Source organism: Magallana gigas, chromosome 3 (genome assembly GCF_963853765.1).
Source record: "Magallana gigas chromosome 3, xbMagGiga1.1, whole genome shotgun sequence".
NCBI lineage: Eukaryota > Metazoa > Mollusca > Bivalvia > Ostreida > Ostreidae > Magallana > Magallana gigas.
This window is the reverse complement of record NC_088855.1, coordinates 16,975,241-16,997,501: the sequence shown is the minus strand read 5'-3', so window position 1 is coordinate 16,997,501 and position 22,261 is coordinate 16,975,241. Positions and strand designations below refer to the sequence as shown.

Sequence of the window (22,261 nt, the reverse complement as noted above, 5' to 3'; positions counted from 1 at the left end):
GGAAGGATTTTTATTTTCTAAGATATACCCCTTCTTAAGTTTTAAATATGAATTATAATTTCTGTTACTTTCTACTTCAGCAGTAAAAATTACAATAGTTTAAAGACTATTTCACAAATAATAAAAAAATATACTGAAAAACTTTAATCTACAAGGGGGTCATTATTCTACAGGAGTCACTTTTCTTCATGTGGAATGTGCTCATTTTTATGAAAATGACACTTATTCTTCAGGCAAAGGGGTCATTTTTCTACGTAGAATAATGACCGGGGGGTCATTTTTCTGCGTAGAATAATGACCGGGGGGTCATTTTTCTACGTAGAAAAATGACCCCCGGTCATTATTCTACGGGGGTCATTATTCTTCATTACACCGTTATCAAGGAAATGCCGCAATCTCAATGACTGTATGCACACATATTTAGCAATGCAAATGCACCCACGTCTTAAGTATTCTACATGGATTAGTATTTATTCACATATATAGATACGTGCATATGAATTTATACATGCGTTTATTGACATATGTTGCTTATATACTGATTTCATGAACACTATAAAACTCTCTCTCTCTCTCTTTCTCTCTCTCTCTCTCTCAAATTTTGAAACATATTCTACTTCCGGTGAGTTATATCAAATATCTTAAATAGCTATCCTTTTTACAAATTTGTGCCCGCGAGATTTTCGTCACTGTAAGTGATTGATACATGAAACTTTTATGAATGATAGACATTTGATTAAAGTTGTGTTTAACGTGTTTTATTTTGTCAACCGTCACTTCCGGTACTCACCGGAAGGGTAAGTTTAACAGACTCCTTGGGTGTTTTACATACCCAAAAAACGATAATGTACACTAGGCAAATGTTCAAGAAATACCACCTTTTATTGTCATTAATCACTTCCGTTCGTCCGTTCCCGGTCGCGAAACAAAATAACCTTGTTTCAACAGGATCTCAGATTTGGAAGAGAGTATCGAAATTTCATCGTATCATATAAAAACAAATCGGACGAAAGATCTACTCGTTACCTGTAACGAGATCTAGTTATTACTCCCCCCCCCCCAAATTTTGTGCACGCGATTTCTCAAAAACTATTCCACCAATCTCAACAATTTTTTCACAGATGATGGGACACAATCTGAATTTTATCTGTTTTTGAAATTTTTGTTGTCGTCACATCCGGTCCTGATTTACGGCCGATTTTGTAATTTTTACGACCTATTTTATGCAGAGCTGATCTCAGAAACTATCAGAGATATGACTTTGAAATTTTCAGGATAGGTAGACCATAGTTTGAAGTTGTGCACTATTATTTTGTTTAACGCCATTGGCGCCATTTCTTGGAACTCAGCTAGGCACGAAAATTGGGTATGAATTTTGAATAAAAAATTTTGAACGTTTCAGTCGGTATCTTTTTAGCTTTAGATATTTTGTTAAAACATACATAACAATAAACGTAGAATATGAAAAGTTTTTTTCTAACAAAATCAAGGAAAAGGGACTGGCCCCTTTATTTAAAGGGTCAATAGACTCGTAAAGTCTATTACAAATACCTTAAAAACGATAAAGATTTTGTAATGCAGTATAAAAACAAAGTGGTTGATCGTAACAATATCTATCAGGTAAAATCATTGCCACGCCCATTTATTACGTAATTAGGGATTTTTAGTGGCCAAAGTACTTAAACTTTGACGCAATATATCTAGAGAAGGAGACATATTTTGGTAAGCTTTCTAGAAGAGAAAATGCTTGCATTGATGATTCTAATCGATTCCATTAATCAAAACACCAAAGTCTGTCCCCATTAAGGATCTAGAGGGCTGGCCCCTAAAATATATACAATCATTTGTATCTCAAAAATGATCGACAATTTATGATAGGCGTGACAAAAAATGTTAGTATTCGTGAGACCTTTCAAATGAACTCAAGTAAAATGGGCTTGCCTCTTTAATTAGGGGTCAAGACACTCGTACACTCTATTAAAGATACCTTAAAAACGATAAAGATTTTGTAATGCATTATAGAAGCAAAGTTGTTGATCGTAACAATATCTATCAGGTAAAATCATTGCCAAGCCCATTGATTACGTAATTAGGGATTTTTTGGGGCCAAAGTGCTTAAACTTTGACGCAATATATCTAGAGAAGGAGACATATTTTGTGAAACATTGTAGAAAAGAAAAGGTTTACATTGATGATTTTAATCGAGCCCATTAGTCAAAACACCAATGTCTGTCCCCATTAAGGATCTAGAGGGTTGGCCCCTAAAATATATTCAATCATTTGTATCTCAAAAATGAACAACAATTTATGATAGGTGTGAGAACAGAAAATGTTAGTATTCGTGAGACCTTTCAAATGAACTCAAGTAAAAGGGGATTGCCCCTTAAATTAGGGGCAAAGACATTTGTAAACTCTATTTCAGATAACTTAAAAACGATCAAGATTTTGTAATGATTATACATATAGAAACAAAGTTGTTGATCGTAACAATATCAGTTTGTAAAACTCATTGCCACACCCATTGATGGCGTAATTAGGGGTTATAGGGGACTAAAATCTTAAATCTTTAAAGTGCTATACTGTATGTGAAAAAGCAAAACACTTTGTTGAGCATTTTAAAGGATATAGACAACCGTATACATTATCTGAAAGGGAGTGGTGGAGAGGAATTCAGAAATTTCATTGATATTTTAATCGTATCATTTAAAAATTGAACGGAAGACATACTCGTTACTCGTAGCGAGATCGTATCTAGTAAATTGTTTCAACATTTGCATATACTCTGCTCGCTGATGCTGAGGGTTTTTGGTATATTTATTTTCAAAGACGCCGACAGTCACACTACAATTTTTCAATTTGTTGATCCTTGAATGTCGTATTTTCATATTTCTAATGCAGATTTCTATTGACCTTTGCCTTTCTGACTTGGAATCCTACAAATCTGGTGATAAGGTTTTCAGCTCTCATCGTGCAGAAGAATTAAACACATTGGAAAAGGTTGGAGATCATTTTGAATATCATAGACATAGGTTCACAGTGGATATCACCAATTATTCTGCACTGAAGAATGTGTTCTTAAACAAGCTCATTCAAAATATAAGAGACTGGTGAGTTTAAATCTATTGTCATATATGAATTGATAATGATTCATTTTTGTCATTTGTGTAACATTAAACATTACCAAATATTTCTATAATATATTAATTAAATGTACTAGACTTTGACCCGTGCGTGCACGGGTTGACATTGCATATGACATCGGACATTTACGAAATAGGAACATCAAAACATCGTATTGTTGACATTTACATAACCAAGCTTTAAGACAATAATGCTTTAAATTTCACTACACTCTGCTTAGTTAGAATAATCTTACTGTGTCTCGGAACAGGCCTTCACCACAGTTAAAATACCTCCCATATACCCGTAAAGTAGCAAAAAAAATGCAGAATCGCTTCGAAACGATCTTGGAGAAAATTAATGAGGTTGTATTGATAATAACAGTCAAATTTCCATCTAAAAATTTAATTCATTTTAATGAAGAATTCAACACTTTTTCACCAAAATTTTTTACTCGCTTCGAATTACACACCATTTTGACATTCGGAACTCTCGGGATATTTCATATCAAATGCACTGAAATAGAGTTATCTCCCGTATCCCTTTGATGAACAGAATATAAGACAAATTTTCAATGAAGATTTACACGTACTTGTGATATCGTTTGTGAGTTTATCCATGCAAATGTGTCACATTTAGCTCATTGCTTTTCTCAATCACTGAAGATTTCACAAAAATTTTCAATAATTTCTAATTATCTCCCTTTGTTAAAGTACTTGATCCTTAATTTTTACAACTTTGAATCCCCTTTGCCTAAGAGTGCTTTGTGCCAAGTTTGGTTGAAATTGGCCCAGTGGTTCTGGTGAAGATGTCGAAAATGTGAAAGGTTTATAAACAGACAGACGGACGACAGACAAAAAGTGACGAAAGGTTCCATATTTGCCTTAGATTATATACAATGTAATTTGTATATCATATACCTGCTGTGTATTATTGTAAAAAAAAACAAAGAGCAATACATATATTGTTTTATGATCATTTAATCAAGATATTTTTTTTTTCAAACAAAAGAACGGTATTTTCTTTACTGGCCTTTTTTGGCCAAATTATTGTCCACAAAGCAGTCAAGATCCCCAATATTTCCTTTAAACATCATCATCAAAGTTATAATTGATGCCAGTCAAAGGTTTGATATAGTTTCCAAACATATCGAATTCATAATGATGGGGATTGCTAAGCTTAATTTGAGTCAGCCTGCGTCTTGCTAAATCTTGACGATATGGAAATAGATGGACAAATCCCAATAAAATGGCCCATGGCATAAAATCATACGTATTAGTCCATCTTTTCACTGAAAAAAAAAATAATGATTTTTTGTACAGATTGCACTTGCCCATATAATTGACTAATATTTTTTCTTCATTTATTTCTTAAAGGCCCATGGGCCACATAATATTTCCAATTTGACACAGGTAGCTAACTAGTTTATTTTATCAAATAAAATCCAAACCACCAATCCCCTCTTTAAAAAGTGGTCTTATAATTTTATCCTAGGGCTAACCATCTGATCAATTTTGAACAATGTTGAAACAATTTATCACAAATTAGAGCCTTGGTTTTTTCATGACTTTTTCAGGTCACCTGAGTCACTCAGGTGACGTAATGCAATTGGTCTTCATCATGCATTAACAATTTTACATTTTTAACTTTTTGAAAACTACAATCTAAGTTGTGAAATGCATGGCTCTACCACCGCGGGGGAACCATGGGCAGAGCCAAATATGAACTAGAACTGTCCTGATGGGACAAGTACTGACGGACATACAACAGACAAAATGTGACAAATAGCTCACTTGTGCTTTCAGCTCAGGTGAACTAAACAAGAGGCCCATGGGCCACATCGCTCACCTGAGAAACAATAGAATAATGTACAATAATGCATGTAGATCCTGTATAAATAAAATCCATTTTTCCCCCTGGATATTCTTATATGTTTATAATCATTAGTCCCTTTTCTAACAGGATGATTTTATAGTCATATCACATGTTGAGTATTACAGTTTTTAAAAAAGATCCTTAACAATTGTTTATACATGGGATATAAAGCTACATCAAATCTTGAACCTTCTTGTGAGGCCGAAGAATTGTCCCCGAGCCAAAGTCTTAATAATTATAAAGAATCATCTCATCTGGCTGATTAGTTTCTGAGAAAGAGATTTTTGAAGATTTACTCTATATATTCCTATGTAAAACTTTAACACCCCCCCCCCCCCCAAATGTGGCCCCATCCTACCCCGGAGGTCATAATTTTCACAACTTTGAATCTACATTACCGGAGGATGCTTCCACACAAGTTTTAGCTTTTCCGGCTGATTAGTTTCTGAGAAGAAGATTTTTAAAGATTTATTTATATATTCCTATGTTAAACTTCGACACCCCCCCCCCCCATTGTGGCCCCACCCTACCCCCGGGGGTCATTATTTTTACAACTTCAAATCTACACTACCTGAGATTGCTTCCACACAATTTTCAGCTTTCCTGGCTGATAAGTTTTTGAGAAGAAGATATTTAAAGATTTACTCTATATATTCCTAAGTAAAACTTCGACCCCCCCCCCCCCCCCATTGTGGCCCCACCCTACCCCAGGGGATCATGATTATCACAACTTTGAATCTACACTACCTGAGAATGCTTCCACACAAGTGTCAGCTTTCCTGGCTGATAAGTTTTAAAAAGATTTTTAAAGATTTACTCTATGTAAAACTTTGCCCCCCCCCCCCATTGTGGCCCCACCCTTCCCTCAGGGATAATGATTTTAACAACTTTGAATCTACACTACCTGAGAATGCTTCCACACAAGTTTCAGCTTTCCTGGCTGATTAGTTTCTGAGAAGAAGATTTTTTTAAGATTTATTTATTTATTCCTTTTAGTTTATCTATGAAAACATATTCATATAAAACCTATCTTGAAAGTTAACAAAATATGGGGAAATTATTTTCAACTATTTTCTTGTTCCTTTTCAATATTTGGTCATGCACTCTATTATGATCTTCATAAAATATTCGCTTAAATTTTAGGTTTCATTGTCCTTTTTGAAAGATTTCAGGCAGGAAGATGGTTGTCATTACAATATCATAATTTATTTTACTCCAGAATGAAACAAATGCATATATGAGACTCCTTGACAAGTGTGTATATGGGCTATGGTACTCAAGTGACCGTTAAGGCCTATTGGCCTCTTGTTTTCTATATAATTCCATTTGAAATTGAAAACATGTACTACGAACTTTCCTGTATTCCCTGTTTCACCCCAACCTAAATGTTACCTCTCTTTCCCTCAGAGAATTCAATACGACATTACTTGAAATTATTCACTTTCGCTTGCTTCTATGTTAATTTAAACAAGAGGACCATGGGCAACATCACTCCCCTGAGAACATTCGCCAGAGTAAAATCAGCTTTATGGGGTCAAATACAAAATGTCAGGACATTGTTGTAGAATAGATCTGTATAAAAAGATTTTCCATTACTTATGTTAAACATTGAGCCTTTTTTAACAGGATGAATTTTTAGTCATATCACACATTGAACATTGTTTATTTGTACATATATCAAATGGTGAACCCCTTGTGCAACCCAAGAATTGTCCAGGAGCCACAGCCTTAAAATTTTAAAGAATCAACAATATGTCATAATGCTTGCATATCAGCATATAAGTAAGACCATATGTTATAACAGTTTTTGAGTGTAATTTTTTTTCCTATGTAAATTTGGACCCCCCCCCCCCCCCCAAAGTGGCCCCATCCTTTCCTGAAGATTAGGATTTTGACATTTACTTGAATCTACACTATCTGAGTTTGTTTTCACTAAAGTTATAGCTATTCTAGGCTAACAGTTTTTAAGAGGATTTTTAAAGACGTTTCTCTATTACTAAGTAAAATTTCGAACCCTCACCCATTTACTGTGTCCCCATTATTATTTCTCATTTGAAAAGGATGTGGTTCTCCAGTTAAACAAGAGGCCCATGGGGCCACATCGCTCACCTGAGCAACAATGGCTTTATATGGGTGTACAAAGGATATTGTGCCATATGGCCCCTAGGTAGAAAAACAAAAAAAAGAATACCAATAAACTTTATCCAAATTTTACACTTACTTTCCTACACTTAATCTTTGACATTGTACGCTTATGAAATACCAATTTTACCAAAAATAAGATCCTATGCAAAATATAAAAAATTTTGGTAGGAGTACACTGCCATTCTCTTTATTTTAGTTCTGCCCCATCACTTTATAAAACGATCAAATTATATATGAGAATATGCATATACGAGGGTTGTCCCAAAATAATGTAGACAGGACACATAATTTATCATTTGTTCACTGCAATTTCATTAGACTTCTATGTTTTCTTCAATGACCCTTTGGCAAACAATACTGAAAAATTCAAATCTGTACTTTATTTATTTCTCGAGAAAATAAATAATTATTAACAACCAGTTTTGTCAGGCGGCGCAATGTGCGACATCGAAAATTTCCAGTTTTACGTTGTTGCTAAACCCTCCACATCGTTTTACGATAACATTTACGTTTTATTTCCGAAAATATCTTAGAAAAAATATCTTCTTTGAACATGTACCCTGAGTGCACATTCAACATATATTTCTAGTTGTTTTTTTTAAAATATTTTCTAAGTACAAACGATATGTCGGCTCCAGACTTGTCCTGTATTACATGTTGTCTAACGTCCGTCTTACCGAAATGTGTCGTTCTGCATTTTGACGTCCATTGATATCGTTCGGTGTTTCTTTTTTTCACTTTTTGTCATCATACTTGTTCAAATATTTTCAATGTTGTTTAACTACTTACCTAGTATTCACAAAACGCATTTCTAATCGATTTTGTTAATTTCATTTACTTCCAAAGCCGCTTAGGATTTATTTCACGGTTTTTACAAAATTGTATCAGTTACTGCTGCGCCGCCTTAAACACTGACATCGTCATTTTATTACGAGTTAACTTTTTAACTTGTCACAAAACGCGCTATATAATATTTAAAAGCTTTGTTATCGCCAAAACATTTTCTGAGTAACTAATAGAATTATTATCAAATATCAATGTATGTTTTATTTGAATTTTTTCATTCAAAAAGTACTTTTCCTCGCAAATTTTCATTTCATTATTTTGATTTTAACTTTTTGTTTTTGACATTGCGCCGCATGTCGAATTTCTGATCTAACATGCTTTCATTTCACTAATTTAATCTCAAACAATATTTAATTTTAAAACATTATTTGAATGTAAATATCTTGAGCCCTTTGTGGCACAAATTTCATCTTCCTTTGTCTTCGAATAACTGAATAACGCCACTTGTCTACGCTATTTTGGGACAACCCTCGTATAGGGCGCATGTGAAGTGCAAAAGGAAATTGCAACGAAACCAATCGAAACGAAACCAAAAATTGAAACAAAACAAAATGGAATTTAAACAAAACTAATATCAATTTTGACTACATAAAAGTGAAAATAAATTCATTGAAATGAATTTTTGAACCATAAAATATACCTATCTGTATGTTTCTGATTGCCGCTGTAAATTTTTAAGCCGATTATCCTAAATTTTCAAAAATTATATAATTATGTAAATAACTGATGTACATTCCAATACCTTTTAATGTTTCTAATTTGTTTCATTTAATGATATACAGACGTTGAGAGAGAGAGAGAAGAGAGAGAGAGAGATGCCTTAAAACTTATCAGCGACATCACATAGCAAAGTATATACACAAGTTTGGGAGAGAGAGAAAGAAAGAAAGAAAAGGAGATACAGGGATAGATATGATGATGATGATGATGATGATGATACTGAAGGAGGTATTCTAACAACAATTTTCTTTCTATCAATAACCAGTTTCTAACATCTGATAAGAATTGTTTTAACATGTATAGCATGAATTTGGACGTCGCAATTTGACAAAATTAAATTGCATTATAAAGAGGTTTTTACCTGTGTATTACCTTATATCAAACATAATCCCCTCTTTCTCTCCCTTTCATGCGCACGCACATTGTATTTGATTCATTTTTACAATATTTCATCTCAATATAAAAAAATCGTGTGGTTGGAATGTCTCCCTAAATACTGTAAACATACTATATTTAGGGTTTCTGATATTTGGCAGAATATATTTTTTCAACAAGTTAGCATGGATTTGATTTAGCGCATTTCTGAATTTACCTTTTTATCTACTTATATATTTTACATTTGGCAATGTACTTGATTTTGCGGATGCCGTTTTCTGCCAAAAACGCAAAATATAATACAGGGCCAAAGGACTAAAGACAGTTTTTTTTAATACGTTTACAGTATAAGCATCCTCTCTCTCTTTCTTTCTTTCTCTCTCTCTCTCTCTCTCTCTCTTTCTCTCTCTCCAAACTTAAGTGCGTACAAAAAGTTATTGATATTATAATGTACGGTATATCAGTTTTTTACTTTATTATGTGGTTTTTTTTGTTTCGTTTCGATTTTTGGTTTCGTTTTGATTGGTTTCGTTTCGTTCGGTTTCGTTTCGTTTCGATTTAGTTTGGCACTTTACCGCATATATATAGGTACATATTCATCTTCAACTACATTGTACTAGCTAGTTATTGTATTTTATCAAAAAAATTCCTACATGTGAAAGAAGAATTTCAAAATTGTACCTCAAGGCGCTCAAATTAAGAACATTCAAAAATTTGATTGGTCTTCCGCATTATAAACGATTGTTGTTTACCGGACGTGAACTTGTGCGACGTTTTCTAACCTTACTCACTTGATCGATGAATACACTCGAATGAAAAATGTTATCATGTGATATGTGATATGTTAAAGAGCTAGCTATTACATGTATAATCAATGCATAGGCGTCGGAACTGGGTGAAAGGGGGGTACCCCCCCCCCCCCCCCCCACTTTTTTTGGCAAAGTCAGACATAGCCGTTTTCGAAATCTTTTTCTTTTTTGCTTGTCAAGATTTCTGATAAGGTCTAGCCCCTCCCCACCCCTCTCACTGAGCCAAAGACTGCCATATCACTCTATTTTACTAAGTCCCATCCTATATTTTCATCTTTATTCAAAATCAACATTAACAAATGGCTACAAATCAAGATGATCAAGATGGTGTAGATTCATCGTATAAGGAGGGGGCCCCATAAGGTTGTTACAGCATATCATCCTTTTAATTTTTCTGTACAAGTATTTAACGTTTAGTGAGACATTTCTAGTGATAAATCGAAATTTCAGTGTCAATCGCAGAATTATAAGCAAGATACAGAACTCACAATTCTGCTTGGTTTGAGTCAATTTTTTGTTCACAAGAGTTAACTACATTCAACTTAAGATTTTTAAACTTGGTACATTTGTATTTCCTATTCAGAATAAACAAAAGCATGGCCTCAGTTCTGTGAGTAAAGCTCTGTATCTTGCTTATTTTGTCAAGAGAAAATTGTAAACAATTAAAACAGAAGAAACATGCACTAAAACAAAGAAAGAGCACAATTTATTTTTCATAATATATATATATCTATATATTTCTAGCAGCAAAAACAATCTCCGTTTAGACTGAAAATGCACAGCATCTTAACAAAGCACGTTGCATTATAATCAACCATTACGTAGAGATCGTACTGAATTACCAATAGAATGTATAGTATTTATAATAAAATATGTTGTTAGTGCATCAGATTTTGCTCATTTTGCGCAGGTAAACAATTAACTGTCTGATTTACTGAATTCTATATTTGATTCGATACGTAAAATTCCAAAATACAGGCGATATTTCCCCTCAAGTTAAAAAGCATAATGAAATTCAAAACAAGGTAAAACCATGGTCAGGAGTGAAAATGTCAACGCATTGAAAGATTCAACCTCAATTCACTTCACAAAATCAGCACAAATATAGATATGTTTAGTATGTTACGATTATCCCTTCACACCTAAACTGTTGCACAACAAGCAAATACATCTTTGTCAGTTTGACCCCTTTGTCATATTTTGAGTCAACATTCAAACATGGCTGCTTTATACAAAGAACTTTCGTTTTCGAAATGGAATACCGAACCCGAAGTAATAAACTGATTGACCGCGATTATCTCTATTTTCATTTTCGTAAATTACTCAAATCTGAAACAGAATTTGCCGATAAATGCAATTGATATTTTCCTTTCCATAAATTTTATTTATGCAAAATTACGTTGAATTTGACTCGGTAGTTCTTGAGAAGAAGATTTTTTAAAATGCACCCCCCTTTTTCTACAGTTTCGAGGTTTTCTCCATTTAAAAAAAGATCGGTCTTTCATTTCTGCAATTTATGATCACCTTTCTATAGGGATGCTTTGTGCCAAATTTGGTTGAAATTGGCCCAGTGGTTTTAGAGAAGAAGTTCAAAATGTGAAAAGTTTACAGACGGACAGACAGACGGACGATGGACAAAATGTGATCAGAATAGCTCACTTGAGCTTTCAGCTCAGGTGAGCTAAAAAAGTAGAACCTCCATTACCTTAGTGTATTTTGTGATAAATAATTGCTTAAAATTGGCCAAGTGGATTTATTAAAGAAAAAGTAAAAAAAATATGAAAAGTTTACAGACAGACAACACTGGACAAAAGATGATCTGAAAAGCCCACTTAAGATGAGCTTAAAAAGGTAAAAGTTGTCAACTCTTACTGATGGGTCCAGCTGTTGTGACCCATGCTGCTTGAGATGCAAAAGTCACTCCCATGAAACTGTCATTATCAAAGAAAGTATTCCAGGCATACCAATAGGCTCCAAAGCTTAAAAAACCAAACACTGAAAAAGAGACACATGTATAATGATTTGAGTTTGACTCTTTTTGCTGAAAAGAAAAGCAGTTGAACATGCATGTAATAAGATAAAAATTTTACATGAAGCTGTCACTGCATGGTGAACTAGTAGTGCGAGGCATTATGTGTGCACAAATAGTAAAATTTGCCAGATGCCTCATAAAAACACAACAGGGATCAGCTTAAGGTGGGTCGCGGGTTTGCTTTCGTCATCAAATTCTGTACTCAATTTAGACAACTTGACTGACTGTTTTGTGCACATTTGTTTATGACGTCATAAAGGAGACATCTCAAGGTTTCCCACTTCACATTTTCTAACGTCAAATGCTCTTAGTTATAATAAAGTAATTCGATTTAGGTCTATAATGTAAATACATTAATGAATAATGAAATACTGAAGTATAAAATTCCATATCTTACAAATATCATCCGTTTTCTAAATCGGAGACTATTTGCATATATTTACATTAACATTTAACATAACATTTGACGAAGAGAATGTGGAAATTGGAAACCTACTTTAAAATTTGGTACCACCCTTTCCTCTACATTTTAGATATAAAAAAATACTATGCTCTGCATTCTCTGATTTAGAATAAGAGGACAAAAGTGGTCTTTTTAATTTAATATTCTTAATAGCAACTTAACAAATCTTTTTAATTTTTTAAAAAGAAAGTCTTTATAATACAAAAGCAAAGAACTAGGTACGGTTGTAATGGTATAAATGTATTTAACATAAAGATATAATAAACAGTATTTAGCTACTGACTTTAATTTGAGGTTTGGTTGTTAATATCCCGAAAGGCTAGGTACATGTAAATCTGCATGCAAATGTCTTGTTCAATTTTTTTTTTTTTTACAAAAAACCATTGTTTTTAAAATATGTGTAATGGAAAAGAAAGTTCCCGCAGGTAAGTGTTGATTTAAATTATATAGAAATATCAACGGTAATTACTTATCGCAACTTTGTTTGCCTTTCGGGAATAACAAAAAAAATAATAATAATAAAACGTTGAAGTAAATTGATTACGGCGACGCTTTTTATTTTCTCTTTCCATGTCTCATTACAGGGGACACAAAAATTCTGCATATGAGCGAAAAGTGCAAGATGAAAAAAGACAAACGGATTGTTTATGGCATAAATACATTTATACACAACGATTTTAGGCATGCATATCTCAAACAAAACTCATCGTTGATGCTAGAGAATGCGAAGACGCAAACACCCAATAACAAAAACAAGCTGTTACCTTTTCAAGAAAATCCCGATTTCGTATTTTTAAACTACACTGCGAGCCTAAATCCTAACGAAAATAGTTTGGATGTAAATTGAAATAAGGAAATTAATCAGATTATGTTTAATTGTTAAAGACTTTAATAATTTACAATATTTATTATTTTTTGAATATCAACCCTTTCAAAAGAGACAGTATAAATGATGTAACGTAATTGTAAAGGTAGATGTGTTGACATTGATTTAAAAATGGAGCACTATAATTTGAACTTTCCAGAAACACACGAGATATTGGACTTTTTATTTTCTGTGAATAGATATGTTAATAATTATGTGTATATAATAATGGCCATTATACAACTTACCGTCTTATTTAAAGTTACCAGTATAATGTGATTCATATGAATTTCATTGCTTACGTGTATAACGTTACGATGCTAACTGCAACGTCATTATAACGTGACTACAATGACACACTATTTGAGCAGTGGCACACACAAAAATTATGAAGAAATTACCAAAACTGTTTTATTTAATGAAGTTACATAATAATGTCTACCTTTTAGTAAAAAATCGTTTGATTTAGAGATAGGGCCATTTTTGGCATATACCGTACCTAGTTCATTAAGAATTATTGTTGTTTACAGGCCAATGCTAACCGGGGGTACACAGGAGGCCTTATAATTTTGAATTCATAATAAAAATATACTTTTTTATCTCCGTATTATTTTCATACTCCCCAAAATTGCTTTTTCAGAAATGCAAGCTTTTAGTTTAAACTTAAGAAGTCTAAATTTGATTTTTAAGTGATGTTATCACTAAATAAGTGGAATGGGTTAAAAATAAAAGACTTCGTACTGACGACGTCAAATACGTAAATACGGCAATTTTTGGTAAAATTATCCCAAATTAAGATAAAATTGCAAAAAATCTAGTGAGAACATGTATCATTTTTTTTTTAACATAAATTTATTTTAAATCACGGTTTCTTACGCACAGAAACAGTTGATAAATTTGTCTAAACTGTTTAAAAGTTACTTGCAATTTCTCATAATAACTCCATCTCGAAAAATGCTCATTTTCCTATGTATTTATTAGAAAAGCCTCAAAACAGCACCATTAACAATACCAAGTTCAAGGCGGCACTGCATAAAAACTGCGTAGACAAATTTGATAAATATTTTAAATGATGAACTGTAAATCCTACAGAACGATTTGACAAATTTTCAGGGTATGTTTTCTCGTGAGATTTTTTATGGGGTAAACCCGCGACCCACCTTAAGCTGATCACAAAAATCCCTTTCTAGACTTACTATTAATCAAGTTTATCTCGCATACATTATATCACAAAAAAATCATAAAGAAAATGTTCAGCATTATTCATCTAATATAAACAAGAGATGTTTGTGAAACACTTATGCCCCCTCCCTTGGAAACATCCACAAAGAAAATGAACGTAAACTTCAAATAACTGGAATTTTTCTAAGTCCAAGGGCCATAACTCTGTTGAAAATTGCTGGATCATACCCAATATCGAACTTGACCTAGATATTATCATGATAAACCTGTATACCAAATTTCATTTCAATATGTTCATCCTCTACGAAGAAAATGAGCGGAAACTGCAAAAAACTAGAATTTTTCTACGTCCAAAGAACTCTGTCGAAAATTGCTCGATCGTACCCAAAATCAAACTTGACCTAGATATTATCATGATAAACCTTTACACCAAATTTCATTTCAATATGTTCATCCTCTGCGAAGAAAATGAGCGGAAACTGCAAAAAACTAGAATTTTTCTTTGTCCAAGGGCCATAACTCTGTCAAAAATTGCTCGATCGTACCCAATATCAAACTTGACCTAGATATTATCATGATAAACCTGTATACCAAATTTCATTTCAATATGTTCATCCTCTGCGAAGAAAATGAGCGGAAACTGTTGGTGGACCGACTGACCGACAGACCGACCGACCGACAGCAGCAAAGCAATATGCCCGCCCTTCTTCGAAGGGGGACATAATTACCGTACTATAATTTGGATTAAAAGAACAATAAAGGTTCATTCTACCAGATGAGCTGCCTGTTATACAGTTCAACTTACTTCCGACTGGTATTCTTTTCCACAAGCTGTATGCAAAGAAACGAGCAGTGCCACCTGCTGGGTTTTTGGGATGTGGATGAATGTAAGTCTCACTGGCGGCAATACTAAACCCTGCAAACAGAGCATGTACAGTTAATTCAATTCATAAATCAGTTAACATGATTCAAATAAATTGCATTTTCAATAATGTTAAGGCAAGACTGTATGAATCCCTAATTATGTCCATGAGTTGTATTAATTTGAATAGAGTAGCCTTTGTAGCCTGGCTAAGTTGCTTAATGTCATCTACATGTACTGACGTACTGAAGAGCAGCATGTAAATTCAATAAATCAAAAATAAATATATAATTTCAAACTGCAAAAAATGGCACACAACGAAATTTTATATTATACAATTGATTCACTATCAATATAACATTGATACCCATATTACTGGTACTAGAAATTTGGCAAAAAACCAAAAAATACTGATACGATATTGTGACAAATTTCGACACAATACATGGTTTTGTTTAAAAACAAATAATTTACAAAAGACAGGACTACCGTCACTTTACCCCAAAAGCAAAAGCATCCAATGCACGAGTGCCAAAAATTATTTTTGAGCACCCAAATCTCATTTCATCCCAAAGTTGGAATCTTATTTAACGAGGCCGAGTACACAACGAGTACGCACGCTTTCGCGCAGCGTTTCATTTGTATTGTGACGTCATCTTTTTGCTTGGTTGACGCCATGGCGCGATAGTTTCAACTGCAGATATTCAGCGAAATTTGTTGAAAATGGCTCGTTTAATGCGTAAAATTAATGTTATATTGTGGAATAAACATATCTGTTTCGAAGTATAAGCTATATTTGGGCTCGGGTCGAAAACGTGAAGAGGGTTCAGCAGGCCTAACTCTCTGTCACGTTTTCTTAACCCGCCTAAATATAGCTTAATTCATATATTTCAAGACAGTAACCATGTAATTTATATTAATGACCCTTAATATGTGATGTTATTTATTTTTTTATTACTTAAATATGTCTGAATGCTTTAATAATACTATAAAGATCACCTTTTCCGCGTTTGTCAAATAAAAAATAGCCATTATCTGACAAATCTGGGAAATTTGGCATACAAAAATCAACCTTGATAAGACCCCTGGAACAAACCAGGAGGTAAAAGGTTTTTTTTATTTGACCATTTGATGCCTTTTAGCAGTAACTTTAATATGTAGAACAGAAAAAGAAATCCCTAGGGCAGAAGTTTTAAAAAATGTGCAAAATTGATACATTTCAAGCGAAATCCAATAGGGTCCTATGTTAAAGATTAACAAACTTTGAGATGACCCCCTAAACAAACGGTGTGGTAAATGTCTTATTTTTTAATCTTAAAATAATAATTATATCGGTAGAAATTCAGGTAAAAAATTTCATTAAAAAATCTAGGGCAGAACTAATTAGACCCGGCCTCGTTAATATTAGTTTGTCCGATTTACTTAATACTGGTTTATCTGATTTCAGTAAATTTCAGTAAATGTTGACTCAAACAGAATCAAAACCTGCTAATAAATAGTGTCATATTTTTTTTAACTTCGAGGCATTGTCTCTCATAGACTGGGTCTGTGCTCCATATTTTTCTCACAGTCTAAATAAGCTAGGTCTAGTGGATAACAATCTGATTTCAGTCAACAAAAACGTGGAGAAATGACCCACTATACATTAAAAATATCATTTTGTGTCCAAAAATTGAATGTTTTGAAAAAATACTTCAACTCCGTAAATTCGTGGCCAGTCACACATAGTATTTAAACAGCCTTCTTTTTTGTGTCTGAAATGGCTCAGTGGTCAGAGCACCTGACATAAACCAATCCTATATATCTAGGGTTTTTATATTATGGGTTCGAAACCACCAAAATTTTAGGCAATTTTTTTTTTCCTTATCATTTTATATATATATATATATATATATATATATATATATATATATATATATATATATATATATATATATATATATATATATATATATATATATATATATATATAAAAAAACAGAATATAGTTAGAAATTGTGCTTTTGCAAACTTGTATTAATTCTTGAAGAAAAGCGAAGTTAAGGTTTTAAAAAATCTTAGCTAGGTAATTATACAAAAACTAGATGCTGTCATTAGACAGTAATACCCGCACCAAGTGTTTGCCCCTAAATAACACTGTTTAGTACCAGTTTAATTAAAAATGAAGGCCACATGTAAGTTCCAGTAATACATTTAATTAAAATAATTATAATTTGCATAACTGAAGGATAAGATCCCTTCCCATATGATAATACACATGAGCAGCACTTTACGTGCAATTTGGGGTTGAACTGTTTGCATGTGAATTTTAAGTTAATCAATAATCTTAACATTTCATGTCATAGAAAGTATAATGGTCTAGTATATAATATTTACAAACAAAATTAAATTATGCCCCATCTCCGCGGTGGTTGCCAGCTTTAGATTTGCTTCTGTGTACCTATATGTACATAATCGTGTGCACAGATTTAGAAAAGGGGTGGGATGAGGGGTCAAGACTCTCTCTCTCCCCCTACCCCCCCCCCCTCCCCCATGAACATTTATATCAATAGTAAAATTACCAAAAATACACCTCGGACTCCAATGCCCTTACAGACATGTAATTGCTCTAACCCATTGCGCTTCAATGTAAGGCAACATTATTTTGGGGGAAAATATTATATTCATACTTCATTGTTTATTTCAATAGGAAGTAAACATCACAATAAGCAGGTGTTCTGCACCACCTTAAAATTGATATTATGGCTAATTTAGTAATTACCGCTTTTCTACCGTTAACAAACTGTTAGAAGTAATTATTTGGTACACAAGGAAGCCAAAAAATGTAAAATGTCCCATACTTTAGAAACATGCGATATGTCCTTTAATCTATATAGCTTTTTCAAGCTAAATAGCTAAATCAGGAGATTGTGCTGGACCTGACAAGGTTAAAAAGTTAGTGTCAATTTCAAACCCTGTATGTGTATTTTTAATTAAAATCATCAAAATGTGATGGAAGCAATAACTAGAGACAGACTATAAATCGTATGATACATCTGATAAAATAACGCCATGCTATCATGATAGCAGTATGATAAATGTCCATTCATTAGATATAGCATAACGTCCGAGTTTACTCACCACTAATGAATCCCAGTTTGCCGAGAATGTAAAACTTTCTTAAAGTATTGTTTCTTATGTCTCCATAAACCACATAATATTTTGTAATTTCCTTCCAATTCGTGGGCTCTTCTATACACTTCCTTTTTTTTCTCGAAACGACATCGTTAAATATGTTTTCATACATTTTCCCGATTCCTATGCCCTTGGCAGAGCAAGGTATAGTCTGGTACCCTTCCCACAATTCCGTTCGCGCACTCTACATTAATCACCGGATGTTCGAATTTTATACAAAATGGAGTCGCTTCCCATAAGTATCGACTAGACAGTCTTGTTATGTCGCTTCTGTGTTATATTTTAGTGTATATCGTTCACTTTAATGAAGTATAGCTCACATCTCAACAGATCGTAAAATGTGTTCTATTTATTTCAAGTTTTACAAAAAGGGGGGTTGTCATGGACGCCTACTGTATAGCCTAGGCCTAATCATGATAATAGGAAATACATCCGTGAAGCATATATTATTCAAATAATTAAGCTGTATATTTTTATGTTTAGAATTAATATTGTGAAATTTACAGATATTCTATAATTGTTATAATACATACCTACTGGTTTACAGATATTACTTAATATTACTAACTAAATTAAGTAGTACGAGTTTACTATCAAATATTATCATAACTTTTTTCGCCTGTCGCAAAAATGGGTGATCTTGATTTCATTTAACGTAACCAAGTAAACGATACAACAAATAACCATTAGATTATTAATGATATATATAAAACGTAATAAGAACCATGCGTTCATCAAGAGTATTTTTGAGGGGGGGGGGGGGGGGGGGGTCGAGGAGATTTAAGAAATTTGATTTCTTCCACGGGGGGGGGGGGGGACTCCACCCCCGAATCCTATCTAGATCAGCTCATGAAAAGTAGGAGAGCGAAAATCATCTACAAAGCCAAACAAAAATACTTACATATACTCAAAGTTTTTCAAGATGTAAACAGTTACTAACATTGTACAGAACTGATCGTGTACAAAAATGTCCATGCACTTTGCTTAAAACGTATAATCTTTCTCCATTTACATTTACTAGAATTACGAATTTAGGAGAACAAATATTTATAAAATCTGGAATGCTTACGCAAGCAAGTTAGCCTGTTCTTTTTCATATCTAGGTACAAGACTTTCACTGCCTTGTTCGCCAAACTATATGTAAATCTTTAAGTCCTGATTCTGTTTCTTGAAAAAACATATTACACTCGTCATTCATAAGTCTGCATGTAGAAAGAATGTGGGCGTTAAGATGTAGATTCGGCAGGAATCTGGGCGCACAAGGAGAGTGAAAATTTCATCAATTAATTTTGAATATTTTTCGAATTATAACCGTTATTTGGTTTCTGTTGGATGTGGAATGAGTGGAAAAATATTTGAAATGCAAAAGGTTTTATTATAATATGGGTCTAAATATAGCAACAGGATGCAATTCATGCAAAATCCTACTTATTTACAACTGTTTTTAAATGATTTTGTTGTCTCTGGGTCTTCTCTCCACAAATTTGAAACGTGTAAAGATAACATATTTCAACATTTAAAATGTCGCTTTTTAAAAAAAGATGGAGAGATGACCCAGAGATGACTAATTATGTACTTTTTCAAATTATTTTTTGAGGGATAAAAAACAGTCCATTGATATGACAGTGTTGTTTCAAACAGTACTTTATAGAGCATATATTGACAAGTCTCGCATGGCTCAGTGGTTTCGTCCTGGATTAGTGAATACATACTTTCAGTGTTTTGGGTTCAAATCCAACTGGTTGTCTTTTTTTTTAAAATAAACTTTTTTGTTTTAAATGTTTGTTATTATAACATGATGTTGAATTATAATATACCGGTATATTTTAATTTGTTATTATTGATTTCTAGATCTGCTGTATGAACACTATAAAAAAATCTTTTCTTATTACTAGTTTTTTAGGATATACACAATATAACTTCATTAAAATATGTTTGCATTAACATTTCCAACTAGTTATCGGTTTACCTCTCATTGCCATTTTTTGAAAGCTTTGTGAGTTTTTTAATAACCGGAATAGCCATGTACTTCGACTCTCAACATAATATATTTTTGTTGAAACCTGTACATAGCCTTTCGAGGTTATAGACATTTAAATCCCAATTGATTCGTGTCGAGGATTCCTGCAAACTTACCATCTTGTGCGCTCACTTTCTTTGTTACTTTGCATGATATCAATGTAACGGATGTAAACCCGGTATTTTTTGGTCTCAATTTTCAATGGAGAAAAAAGCACCCGGTTCAATGATTAACATTGTAAAATGATTCAACTCAGTGACATGGCAATACTCTTGGTTCTGAATTATAATGTCCCTTACAAAATCAATTTTGTTTTTTTTTTAGTATTTTATATAAGGTTCTCAAAGATGATAACACAAATGTATAAATGTTTACGGTTATGAATGGACAATATAAATGTTACGTTTTATGTAGAGACTAATTAAGTTTGACTAGTTAAAACACTGGCTTATAACAGTTTTCAGTGTAAGTGTACATGATATACGAGTATAAGGATAAAGTGTTATTCGCCTTCAATTTCATATATTTACATCATCCAGTGTCTTTGTCTGTGATAACACTACGTATCGATTTTGTACTATATAACCCATAATACAAATGACGCCAAATTGAGGCGCCGGTGGGGTTTGCTTACTTATAGTTAAAGATTTAATTGTACGATGGCTAAAAATCATATAAACATAAGTAATAAGGAATCATTCTTTGAATATTATGAGGTGATAATTTCGGTCGGGGCGTGATCAAATCTATCATAAAGCCCTTCGGGCTTTATTGGATTTGATCACGCCCCGACCAAAATTATCACCTCATAATACTCAAAGAATGATTCCTTATTCCTTATATAGATTACATATAAGTTTCAATTTGGTGCCAGAAACTCTGATAATCCTGTTGCATGTAGCGGCCTTGCTCTATCAACGGGGATAATAAAAGCGGACTACAAGGTTTATAATAGTCCTTTTGAACACTTAGTACATGTAGTTAATAATAAGGTGTACGTTCAGACGCTATACATGTGTGTGTGTGTGTGTGTGTGTGTGCGTGCGTGCGTGCGTGCGAGAGAGAGGGGGGAGTGGGGTTGTGTACACGGCGTGCTTCACGGTCGTCTTCCAATATACAGGTAGGTAAACGCCTATTGTTTCTTAAGGGACAAAAAACCGTTCAATTCACACAGAATATACAAGAAACTAACACGTGTATACACGTGTATAGGTAGAGTCAACGATCACCAATCATCTTTGGACATGTACCCCCCCCCCCCCCCCCCCCCACTAGCTCCAAATATTGTAACGGAAATAATGAGCAAGTTATTTTGTAATTAGTACATGATCATGATTTGTAGAGATAATGTGACGATGGTCCCGTTTAAGGGAAAGTGAAGTGAATGATTGATTGTCGTATGAAAAATATCTGCATATGTCAATTAATGCATGTATATACACTGAAGTATCAATAATATTTATTAATGCATGCATTATTCTTGACCCTTTTTTTATTAAATGTAAAACATTTCTCGATCTTAGATTCATTCTGTTCAGTGTGATTTATTTATTTTTTTCAAAGTGCGTTAATTTTAGGACCAAGTCAACGCACTTTAAAAATTATTTTTTCAAAGTGCGTCGATATCGTCGATGTTAATGCACTTTGAAAAAAAATTGCTCAGGGTTTGGTCGAAATAATTGATACTTATATATATAAAAAATAATTGATTTAACTTTTTAAAGCTCAATGGGAGATATTTTTAAAAAGAACCGAATTCTCGGCTAACTTGGT

General features: G+C 33.2%; 1 protein-coding gene across 1 annotated transcript; it reads right to left on the bottom strand.

Moving 5' to 3' along the window:
- Positions 1 to 4,082: 4,082 nt before the first annotated feature.
- On the bottom strand, positions 4,083 to 18,653 carry LOC105339160 (uncharacterized). The gene is made up of 4 exons (XM_011444592.4): positions 18,415 to 18,653; positions 15,238 to 15,348; positions 11,763 to 11,885; positions 4,083 to 4,411 (listed from the first exon to the last, which is right to left on the bottom strand). The coding sequence occupies exons 1-4, from the start codon at positions 18,578 to 18,580 to the stop codon at positions 4,206 to 4,208; spliced, it is 606 nt and encodes a 201-aa protein (XP_011442894.1). The 5' UTR covers positions 18,581 to 18,653; the 3' UTR covers positions 4,083 to 4,205.
- Positions 18,654 to 22,261: the final 3,608 nt, after the last annotated feature.

What these genes read in the sequence shown, in the direction of transcription:
- LOC105339160 (XM_011444592.4), bottom strand. Translation starts at nt 18,580, where the DNA reads ATGTATGAAAACATATTTAACGATGTCGTTTCGAGAAAAAAAAGGAAG. An exon ending in CAAACTGGGATTCATTAGTG is followed by an intron (nt 15,349 to 18,414) that starts GTGAGTAAACTC and finishes CTCTGTTTGCAG; the next exon opens with GGTTTAGTATTGCCGCCAGT. An exon ending in GAAAAGAATACCAGTCGGAA is followed by an intron (nt 11,886 to 15,237) that starts GTAAGTTGAACT and finishes TCTCTTTTTCAG; the next exon opens with TGTTTGGTTTTTTAAGCTTT.